The 11,803-nt window shown below is 43.2% G+C and overlaps 1 protein-coding gene across 1 annotated transcript in view; it reads left to right on the top strand.

Moving 5' to 3' along the window:
- The first annotated feature begins 3,211 nt into the window (after positions 1-3,211).
- Positions 3,212-11,803, top strand: part of EDEM2 (ER degradation enhancing alpha-mannosidase like protein 2) — a 32,080-nt gene continuing 23,488 nt past the window's right edge. Inside the window, exons 1-4 of the mRNA XM_047746058.1 lie at positions 3,212-3,410; positions 3,633-3,743; positions 5,791-5,830; positions 9,289-9,394. Of these exons, the coding sequence (XP_047602014.1) occupies positions 3,304-3,410; positions 3,633-3,743; positions 5,791-5,830; positions 9,289-9,394 (364 nt within the window). The 5' untranslated portion in view covers positions 3,212-3,303. The remainder of the gene's footprint in view (positions 3,411-3,632; positions 3,744-5,790; positions 5,831-9,288; positions 9,395-11,803) is intronic.

Below are 11,803 nucleotides of genomic sequence, written 5' to 3'. Positions count from 1 at the left end.
AATAATAATACTGTTCCAGAGGGTTGTGGTGAGGATTAATGGTGTGATACCTGTAAAGTACTAAGAACAGTGTCTGGAACATAGTAAGTTGCTATATAAGTACTTGCTATGATCAATATATCTTGGCCATTTTCATATTAGCATTATTATGGTTATTATTCAGATGGAAAACAGTCAAATTTAGAGTGTTTTCCTATAGTTTTATTTGGCTTCATGATTGTTTCTGGGGGAAAATTCTGCAGTTGATATGTGTGGAATTCTGTTTTCCGTTTTTTTTTTTTTTTTTTTTTTTTGCAATAACTCTGCATGAATCTGTTAATATTTTCCTTGTGTTGCGAGGCAGTCTTGTTCTCTCACTTTCCAGATATGGAAACTGAATCCCCACAGGGGAAAACAGCTTACCCAAGATCACACAGAAATGATGGCTAAACCAGTAATAGAACCAAGGGCTTCTGACCACTAGTCCAAAGCTCATTCTGCTTGTCACAGAGACCAAGAACTTTCACCTTGGGGACTAACACAATCTGAGCATCCTCAAACTCTGTTCACCCACAAGAAGACTTGACCCTCTACGGTTCCAGGTATTTTCCAATAGATGTCTTTCATTTTTATTAAAATTGCAAGCACTTCAAAGGAAAGGATTGTGGCCTGACTACTTTGGAATTTTGATTGTATGCCATGCACTGTCCATCAGACTCTCAAGGGCAGAAATTATTGCCTACAACAACACATTCAATTAATAAGGGCAGATGTTCTGGTACTATACACAGAATACCTGAAAGACTCCCCCCTAAAAAACTGCTAGAACTGATAAATTCGGTAAAGTCACAGGATACAAAACCAATGTACAGAAGTCTGTTGCATTTCTATACATCAATAATGAAGCAGCAGAAGGAGAAATTAAGAAAACAATCCCATTTACAACTGCATCAAAAATGATAAAATACCTAGGAATAAACCTAATCAAAGAGGTGAAAGATCTGTACTCTGAAAAGTAGAAAACACTGTTGAAAGAAATTGAAGATGACACCAAGAAATGGAAAGACAGTCCATGCTCATGGATTGGAAGAACAAATATTGTTAAAATGTCTATATTACCCAAAGGAATCTATATATTTAATGCAATCCCTATCAAAATACCAAAGGCATTTTTCACAAAGCTAGAACAAACAATTCTAAACTTGGTGTGGAACCAGAAAAGACTCCAAATAGCTAAAGCAATCTTAAAGAAGAAAAGCAAAGCTGGAGGCATCACAATTTCAGGCTTCAAGTTGTATTACAAAGCTGTAGTAATCAAAACAGCATGGTACTGGCAAAACAGACATGTAGATCAATGGAACAGAATGGAAAACCGAGAAATGAACCCACAACTATGGTCACTTAATCTGTGACAAAGTAGGAGAGAATATCCAATGGGAAAAAGAATGTATCCTTGGTAAATAGTGTTGGGAAAACTGGACAGCAACATGCAAAAGAATGAAACTGGACTTCTTTCTTACATCACGTACAAAAATAAATTTAAAATGGATTATAAGCAGTAACTTTTCTTTATTTTTGAGTAGACTCTATGCCCAATGTGGGGCTTCAACTCATGACTCCAAGAACAAGAATCATATGCTCCACCAATTGAGCTGGCCAGGTGCCCCAGGCAATGACTTCTTTTTTTTTTTTTTTTTAAGATTTTGTTTATTTATTTGACAGAGAGAGATCACAAGTAGACGGAGAGGTAGGCAGAGAGAGAGAGAGAGAAGCAGGAGAGGTAGGCAGAGAGAGAGAGAGGGAAGCAGGCTCCCTGCTGAGCAGAGAGCCCGATGCAGGACTCAATCCCAGGACCCTGAGATCATGACCTGAGCCAAAGGCAGTGGCTTAACCCACTGAGCCACCCAGGCGCCCTGGCAATGACTTCTTTGACTTTAGTAATAGTGACTTAATCTTTCTAGATATGTCCCCTGAGGCAAGGGAAACAAAAGCAAAAATAAACTATTGGGACTACATCACAGTAAAAATCTTCTGCACGGGGGCACTTGGGTGGCTCAGTCTTTTGAGCACTGCCATTGGCTCAGGTGATGATCTTGGGGTCCTGGGATTGAGCCCCAGATTGGGCTCCCTGCTCAGTGGGTGTCTGTCTCTCCCTCTGCCCTCCCACCCCTGCTTATGTGCTCGTTCTCTCTCTCTCTCAAATAAATAAAATCTTTTTTTCCAAAAAGCTTCTGCAGGGGCATCTGGGTGGCTCAGTGGGTTAAAGCCTCTGCCTTCAGCTTGGGTCATGATCCCAGGGTGCTGGGATCGAGCCCCGCATCGGGCTCTCTACTCCGCGGACAGCCTGCTTCCTCCTTTCTCTCTGCCTGCCTCTCTGCCTACTTGTGATCTCTGTCAAATAAGTAAATAAAATCTTAAAAAAAAAAAAAAGAAGCTTCTGCACACTGTGTGTGTGTGTGTCTGTATATGTGTATACACACCACACACACACACACACACACACACACACACACACACACGGGATATTACTCAACAAAAAAATATTTACTAAAAAATCACATTTCGCAAATGTGATTGAGTTGGGGGGGGTTGTTATCTTGTATTACTCAGGTGGAACCTAAATGCAATCACAAGTGTCCTTATAAGAGATAAGTGGAGAGAGTGGTGAGACACACCCACAAGGAGAAGGCAGAGATTGGAGTGATACGGCCACAGGCTAAAGAATACTGCAACTTTCTCTTCTCCAGGAGAAGCTGGAGAGGCAAGGAGCTTATTTTCCTCTTGAGATTCCAGAGGAATTTGATCCAGTGAAACTGATTTCAGACTTCTGGCCTCCAGAACTGAGAGAGAATCGGTTTCTGTTGCTTTAAGCCACCAAATGTGCGGTAAGTTTTTAGAGTAGTCACGGGAAACTACTGCAGCGCACCTGTGTTGTTATCTAAGTCTCCTGCTGTCCTCTGTCTTTAATGCTTATACGGTGGTTGAAAAAAATTATGTATTTAAAGTGTTCAATACAGTCGTAGCACACAATAAGTGCTCAACAAATGCTGTTACTAAGACATTAGTTAATTATAGTATCTATAGTAGCCACTGTTTTTCAGCCACATTCATTTCCACTTCAGGGACTGTATGTCCCAAGATGCTCTTTGCCTGGATTCCACCTCCCATTATATTCTGGGACTTGTAGTCCGGAAGTGGGTAACTGATTCATCAGCGCGCAGGCGCAGGGGCGCGGATTCCCGGAACAACCAGCAGAGGTTCGCAGCATGAGCGTGTGGCGGTGGCTGCTGCTGCGGCGGCCGCGCTGACAGGACCACGAGCTCTATGCCTTTCCGGCTGCTGATCCCGCTCGGCCTCCTGTGCGTGCTGCTGCCCCTGCACCATGGTGCGCCAGGCCCGGATGGCACCGCGCCCGACCCCGCTCACTACAGGTGAAGGGGGTCAGGCTCCTAGCCCTTCCTTAGTTGGGGAAGGGGAAGCGCAGACCCGGTCCCTTTCCTTTCCCTTGGTCCCAGGACCCGCCACCCTGATCTGCTCGGACCCCGCCACTGGGCTCAGGTGGTGATTCCCCACTTTCCTCCCTATTTTTTGTCCTTTTCCCTGCCTAGTTTCGTTTTGTGGCCCCCTGACTTATTTCTTGTACCGCGCACCAGGGAGCGAGTCAAGGCCATGTTCTACCACGCCTACGACAGCTACCTGGAGAATGCCTTTCCCTACGACGAGCTGCGACCTCTCACCTGTGACGGGCAAGACACCTGGGGCAGGTAGTGCGAGTGGAGGAGCAGGGGGGGCGGCTTGGGTGTGGCAGTCCAGTCCTGGGGGGCGGGTCTGCTGGCGCTGGTGGCTTCAAGGTCTCCTCACCAGTTCCAAAAAAGCTCCTAGCGAGGGTGAGGCCACGTTCGCTCCCAATTCAGGCCAGCACCACCGGGATCCACCCAGCCTCCTGGAAAGTTGGATCCCACCGTCGAAAAAAGCCTGAGTTAGCCTGGTGGACTGGACCTCTGGGCTCCAGCCACGAGAGTAACAGGCACCCGCAGTGGGGACTTGGACAAATGGACAGATCTCTGGAGTCCTAGTTCATGGAGGAAGGACTCCAAGAAGTCAGAAGACCCAACCCCTTCATTTTATAATTGGGCCAATAGGCCCAGGAGGGGGTGTAACTCTTCCAAACTCGAAACTTCAGAGCATTTGTTGGTAGTAACTGAAACACATTCTCATTACTGACTGCTTCTTGAGATTTCAGCTCAAAATGTCACCTCAGAATCAGCTCCCTTAACTACCCACCCCCTACAGGTCACTCTCCTAAATCACCCTATTTATTTATTTTTTTATTTAGTAGCACTTCCCACTTTCTGATACTATCATTTTCACTTATCTGCTAGTTTGTCTTTCTCACTTCCACTAGAATAAAAATTTATGAGATGGAATTCTCTGTCTTGTTCCTTGCTGAGTGAGTGAAGAAGAATCATTGCATTTTGCTGAGGCTGACATTGATTAAACACTGTGCTAAGCATTTTACTTGTGTCTTCTCATGTAATTCTCTTAACACCCTTAGGAATTAAATGCTGCTTTCTCCACTTAACAAATGAGTATGCTAAGCACGGGAGACGTTAACTCAACAAAATTTGTGCTGGTTTTTTTTAGATGAAAAAAAAAAAAAGTAAGCAAATGGCAAATCCAAGCAGTACCAAATCGTATACAATAAAGTCAGTCTCTCCCTTACCCTAGAACTCCAACCACTGTTGACTTTCATATACATCCTCCCCAAAATATTTTCAGTTTATACCATCATATAAGTATGTATATGTGTCTTTTAAAATCAGCTTTTTTTTTTTTAAAGATTTTATTTATTTATTTGACAGAGGGAGATCACAAGCAGGCAGAGAGGCAGGTAGAGAGAGAGGAGGAAGCAGGCTCCCTGCTGAGCAGAGAGCCCGATGCGGGGCTCGATCCCAGCACCCTGAGATCATGACCTGAGCCGAAGGCAGCGGCTTAACCCACTGAGCCACCCAGGTGCCCCTTAAAATCAGCTTTTAAAGAGGCATAACTTATAAATAAGATGAACCCATTTAAAGCATATAGTAACCTTTATCATAGTCAAGATAGAGTACATTTCTGTCATGCTAAAAAGTTCCCTTATATAGGAACTTAAAGTTGATCCCTCCTCCACTACTGGCCCAAACAATTGCTAATCTGCCTTCTGTCTATATGTCTCTCTTCGAAAATGCAGATGGAAACATAACTCTCACTGCCTATTCTATTCCTTGTCTTTTCCATTTAACTATATAATTTGAATATTTTAACATTAATCCATATAACTCCTGATAACAATCTTTTCTGACAACTTCATAGTTTTGCACTATTCAAATGTATTGCAATTTAGATAATTATTCTTCCAACTGGTGTATGTTTGGGTTATTTCTAGCTTTTTGCTCTTCTGCACATTAATGGATCTGCATTGTCAAACATACAGCTCTGTACACATTAAGATAAATTCCTAGATGGGGAAAAGCCTATGCCCTTAGCTATAATCTTATACTGCCTCCCTATGGCGGAGAAGAATGCCTGTGCATATAGATGCTGTGGTTAACCACAGCTGAGCAGTATCAGCCCATCCTCCCAGATGCATTAAATGGGTCAGAGCTTCTTGGCAATTTTCACTCTGGCTTCTCTGCCGTGACTGGAAGCTGGGACAGGCAGAGGCGTTGCTGTGCCTCACTTACTGGTTTTGGGGGTATCTGATCTGGGGCAGCCTTACTATCTTGCGTTTGCTTTTCTTACTAAGCAGCTGGGATTTCTGTCCTTTTACAGTTTTTCTCTGACGCTAATTGATGCCCTGGATACTTTGCTGGTAAGTGTCTTGACAGTTGCTTTTCTGCACCACTGTTGTGTAACTGAGATCCTTCCTCTTTTGGCAGCTTGACTGTGGGTGAAAAACAAATTCTTCACTTAGGCCTTTTATTTTCATCTCTGGATTCTGAACCATCAGGTTCTGGTTTCCCAGCTAGATAGAGGAAAAGGATGAATTCCAAACGTGTTCAGGGTCATTGATTCAGCAGATGTTTATAGAGGACTTGTTATGAACACAGCACTGGGATAGGCCTGTATAACTGGGTGATACAGAGACTTTGAGACCCTCCTTGTTTTCATAGGCTTACGTTCAAACTGGCCATGTTCGGTGATAAAAAAAAAAAAATAGTAGCAGTAATGAGTTCATGTGTTGTGTGTAGGGCTTGTGCGAAGCACTTTGTATGTGTTACTTTGTTTAATCCTTCCAAGAACCCCATGAGATATGTACCTTTACCGCTTCTTAGTATGGGGAAATCTGATGCTTAGAAAGGTAAAAAGGGTTGGCCAGGGTCCAAGGCTATGAAATGGTGGGGCTAGGACTTGAGCTTAACTCTGAATGACTCCGAGTCTTATTTGTCCTCCTTAAAAAGGTCACAGGAGAGGATTGAACAACTTTCTCCCCACTTCACTATTTCTGGTTTTCTGTCACATCTTCTCATTTTTTTAAAAAGATTTTATTTATTTATTTGACAGAGATCACAAGAGAAGCAGGCAGAGGGAGAGGGGGGAGCAGGCTCCCCGCCGAGCAGAGAGCCCAATGTAAGGCTCGATCCCAGGACCCTGAGATCATGACATTTTTATATATTAATAACATTGACCTGAATGTGATCACCTTATAGATGTAATTTTGCCTTTTTTCCCTTAATGTTAACTTGTATGTACTTGTCCACTCATCAAATACTTACTGGGGGTTCCCTGTATGCCAAGCACAGTGCTAAGCTCTGGATTTACAGTGTTAAGTTTAAAAAGACATGGTCCCTGCTTTCCTGGAGTTATGACTTCAGTGAGGGAGATGAGGAATCAAAAACTAATTTTAAAAGACATAGAATTACAAATCGAGATGAGTGCCCCAAGGGAGGGGAACATGGTTCTGTGAGCGGTCATGTAACAAAGGAAATGGAGCTAGACTGAGGAGGTCAGGGAGGACTTCCCTAAGGCAGTGAAATGACACTTCAAGTTGGGATCTGAAGGAGAAGCCAGTATTGACTAGGGAAGTCGGGGAGGATGTGGTGGTCTTGGCAGAGGGAACAGCGGGCGTGGACAAGGTCCTCACGGCAGGAGAGAGCGGGGCAGATACAGGAAATTGAAGGAGGGCCAGTATGTAGCAAGCAGAGTGGAGCTAGAAGCCTGGTTGGGGACCAGGATGATGGAAGCCCTTGTTCACTATGTTAAGGATTTTGATTTCTAATTTGAGAGGAATGGAAAGCCGCTGAAACATTTGAGTAGAGGGTGGGAAGTGCTGGGATTTCTGTTTTGAGAAGATCACTAACTGCATTGTGGAAAGAGATTCTTGTAATCATTCAGTAAGCATTTGTGGAGTAATTGCTGCATGGCTGTGCTTGGCACCCTGGGGGAAGGCAGGGATGAATGAGGCTCCTTCCCAGACAAGGTCTCTCTTAATGTGGAAAGAAACAGATGCTGTAAGAGTTGTGGATAAAGTTACTGGAGTCTTTTAAAGGATGAAGAGGTTCATTTTAGCTGGAGGGAACAGAGGCTTCCTTCCTAGGAAGTGACATTCAGACAATCAAAGCCAGGTCGGATTTGGAAATGGGGAGACACATGATGGAGAATTTTCTGGCAGAGGGCACAGCATGCCTCAAGGCAAAGAATGGAGGCATAGCAGGTATGGTTTTCCTGAAGTAGGTGAGGATAGGTTACATGAAGACAAACAGTGAGAAACATAGACTGAGGGGCACCTGGATAGCTCAGTTGGTTAAGTGTCTGCCTCCGGCTCAGGCCATGATTTTGGGTTCCTGGGATTGTGCGCTGCATTGGGCTCCCTGCTCAGTGGAATGTCTGCTTTTCCCTCTCCCTCTGCTCATGCTCGCTCACTCTCTCTCAAATAAATAAATAAAATCTTAAAAAAGAAAAGAAAATTTGAGTCCAGATCCCGGAGCCGCTTGAGATAATCAGAATTGTTTTGGTTCCAGGTGACAGGAGACCCAGTTCAAACTGATAAGAGACAAGAAGGGAATTTACTGAGTCAGATAAGTAAAAAGTCCAGATAAAGCCTGGCGTCAGACTTAGCTGGATCCAGGCACATCAACAATGTCTTCCCGAGTCCTTCTATCTTTTATCTCTGCTTCCTTTGTTAGCTGTGTTCTTGGGCTCTCCGTGTGCTGGGCAGAGTAGCCAAGAATATCTCCAGATTAACTTCCCACTCAGCGCATATGGGAAGAATCAGCCCTTATGCATTAATACCAGGAACTGAGTCTCATTGATTTGGCTTGGGTCACCCACTTATTCCTGAACCAGTCACTGGCCAAGGAATACAGTACAGTGGTCCACATCAAGCACACATTATTGCAGCTGAGGGGATGGAGTCAGCCTCTCCCAAACTGCAGGAACAGCTGTAGAAGAAGAGTGATTCCTCGAGAGAGAATTAGGGTACTACTATCAGAGTAAAAGGTATCAGAATTGCATTTGGCTGATGGTTTAAATGAAGAAGGCTAATTTTCTCAAGTGAGAGGAAGTCTGGAGGTAATTTCTAGCATGGGGTTGGCTGTCCACCTGTGCCATCAGAGACCCAGGCTCTTTGTATGTTTCCATTCTACCATCATTAGTGTATTGGCTTTCATTTTCATGCTTAGTACCTCAGGGTCTAAAATGGCTGCTACAGCTCCAGAAATCAAGTCTGCTTTCAAGGCAGAAAGAAGAGTAAGCAGTGTCCCTTTTTATTAGGAAAACTGAATTTTATTAGGAAAACCGAAGCTTTCCCAGATGTACCCTCACTAGACTTCTCAAGGCTTAGCATTGGCTAGATAACATGGTCACCTCTAGCAGCAAAGGAGGTGGAGAAAGCAAGTATCTGAATTTCTGTCCTCTGTAGTGGGAGACTACCAGGGTAAAGGAGATTGGAAATCAGTATTGGACCAACCAATCTGCAGTGTTTCCCACAAGGATGAAGGTGATCAGAGAAGTTTAAAAATAACAGATACCCACTGCAAATGTCAAACTAGTTTTTCCTCATGTGGTCTACAGTCTTTATTGTTTCCTTTAAGTGGGTACATAGTGACTCTTTGTGGTCCCTAAGAATTTACTTAACCGGTCTCCTGATATTGGGTGATTGCTAGATCTCGGTGTTTCCTTCTCCTGTCACCAGTCCTAGAACAGAAACTGGAGGTCTTAAGTTAAATAAGTGAAGGCCACACCAGTGTAGGATCCCACACTCTTGATCCAATGTCTTCAGGGCCTTCAAGCCTGAGAGAGCCTCACTATCAAGTCTCTCTTTGCTTCCAGATTTTGGGAAATGTGTCAGAATTCCAAAGAGTGGTTGAAGTGCTCCAGGACAACGTAGACTTTGATATTGATGTGAATGCCTCCGTCTTTGAAACCAACATCCGAGGTGAGGGCTGCCTTCTAGAACCTTTGGAAGAAAAGAGAGTGTGGAGTTTTGCCTCTCTGTAAACCAGGAAGTAATATATAGGATCATAGGGTCAACCTTGCCAGAGCACTTGGCCCAGACCAGTGACTGACAGAGATCTTCCCTGCGGAGGGTGGGGTGTGGATGTCTCAGGATCCCCCATCAGTTTTAGAAATGAGCAGGGGACAGAGAAAAGACTGGAAAAAATTGTGCCAGAACGATTCCTGTATTTGACGCTAGGCTTACAGCCAGCCATGAGTAAGAAGGATGTAACCCTTGCCTTCTTGGATCTTATTGTCTAAGAGGGGCTATCCAATAGAACTTTCTCTGATGATGGAAATATTCTGTATCTATGTTGTCCAGTGTTGTGTCCACTAATTACACGTGGCTATTGAACATTTGAAATGTGTCTACTGCAACTGAGGAATTGAATTTTTAATTTCATTTAATTTTTAACAAATTTAAATTTGAATAGTGACATATGGGGGGGCACTTGGGTGGCACAGTCGGTTAAGTGTCCGACTCTTGTAAATGAAACAAGATGAGATCGGGAGGGAGACAAGCCATAAGAGACTCTTAATCTCACAAAACAAACTGAGGGTTGCCCGGGGGGAGGGGGGAGGGTTATGGACATTGGGGAAGGTATGTGCTATGGTGAGTGCTGTGAAGTGTGTAAACCTGGTGATTCACAGACCTGTACCCCTGGGGCTAGTACCACATTATGTTAATAATAAAAAAAAAAGTGTCCGACTCTTGGTTTCAGCTCAGGTCGTGATCTCAGAGTTGTGAGCTTGAGCCCTGTGTCAAGCTCCGTGTTCAGAGTGGTCTGCTTGAGACACTCTCTCCCTCTGCCCCTTGCCACTAAAATAAATAAATAAATCTTAAAAAAAAAAATAGTGGCATGTGGTTCATGATTTAATGCGTTATACGGTACAAGTCTTGGGCATTAGTTTCCAAAGCTGGCTGCGCATCAGAACCACTTGGGACCTTTAAAAAGTTCAATGTTTAGGGGCGCCTGGGTGGCTCAGTGGGTTAAGCCGCTGCCTTCGGCTCAGGTCATGATCTCAGGGTCCTGGGATCGAGCCCCGCATCGGGCTCTCTGCTCGGCAGGGAGCCTGCTTCCTCCTCTCTCTCTACCTGCCTCTCTGCCTGCTTGTGATCTCTCTCTGTCAAATAAATAAATAAAATCTTAAAAAAAAAAAAAAGTTCAATGTTTAGGTACCACTCTAAACCTAATGAATGGGGATTTCTGAGCTGGGTCCTAGCATCGATATTTTTATCAGGTTTCCAGTGATTCTTATGAAGCTAGTATAACCCTTACTTTCAGTGAACCCCTAGACCACCAGTGGCTTAACAAACTGTCACTTCTGGAGGCCAAGTTATATTTCTTCCCCTTATTTTGTATGTGTTTTGCAATGAAACTTGTATTGCAGGTCTGTGATAATGTTTTTGGAAAGATTAGGGAGCAGAGGGACAGCACGATACAAAATCTGGCTGAGGGATCAGACCTGAGTTGGAGGCCATGCTCACTGTTATGTTCACAGCTTGTGAGTCTAATTTATCATCTGTGATTTAGGAGTCTGTTACACTTTTATTGCTGATATGAATATAATTATACAGCTTTCTTTTGGTTGGCATTCGACCATGATCTTTTTCTACTTGTTTACTTTCAATCTTTCTGTATTTTTATGATCAGATAGATCTTTTATAAATTACATATTATATTTTGTTTATCCGTTCTGACAATCTTTTCTTTTAACTGAAGCATTTAATCCATTTACATTTACTATAATTACTTAGGTATTTGCATTAGTTTCTGTGGTATTATTTTGTGCTATTTGTCCCATCTTCTCTATGTTCTTTTTCACTCTCTCTCTCTCTCTTTTTTTTTTTTTTTTTTGGTGCCTTCTTCAGATTGATTTTTTCCCCTTATTCCATTCCCTTTTTATTAATGTAGAAACTATGCTCAGTATCTAGCTTTTTAAATAGTTTTCCTGAAAATTTAACATAACATAACAAAAGTCTAGAGTTTATGAGAATCTTTATTCACCTGAATAATACAAAGCCTGGCTCTGAGGATATCCGGACCTGTATGCTGTAGTTTGCATTTTTGTTTTTTTGTTTTAAGCCCTCCATACATGATTGTTGTTCTGTATAGTTGAGGTTTTAGATTTACTCATATTTACCATTTCTTTTTTTAAAATAACTTTTTAAAAAAGATTTTTATTTATTTATTTGACAGAGAGAGACACAGCAAGAGAGGGAACACAAGCAGGGGGAGTGGGAGAGGGAGAAGCAGGCTTCCTGCTGAGCAGAGAGCCCAATGCGGGGATCGATCCCAGGATCCTGGGATCATGACCTGAGCTGAAGGCAGATGCTTAACGGCTAAGC

Source organism: Lutra lutra, chromosome 9 (assembly GCF_902655055.1).
Source record: "Lutra lutra chromosome 9, mLutLut1.2, whole genome shotgun sequence".
In the NCBI taxonomy this organism is placed as follows: Eukaryota; Metazoa; Chordata; class Mammalia; order Carnivora; family Mustelidae; genus Lutra; species Lutra lutra.
This window is presented reverse-complemented; position numbering and strand designations above follow the sequence as displayed.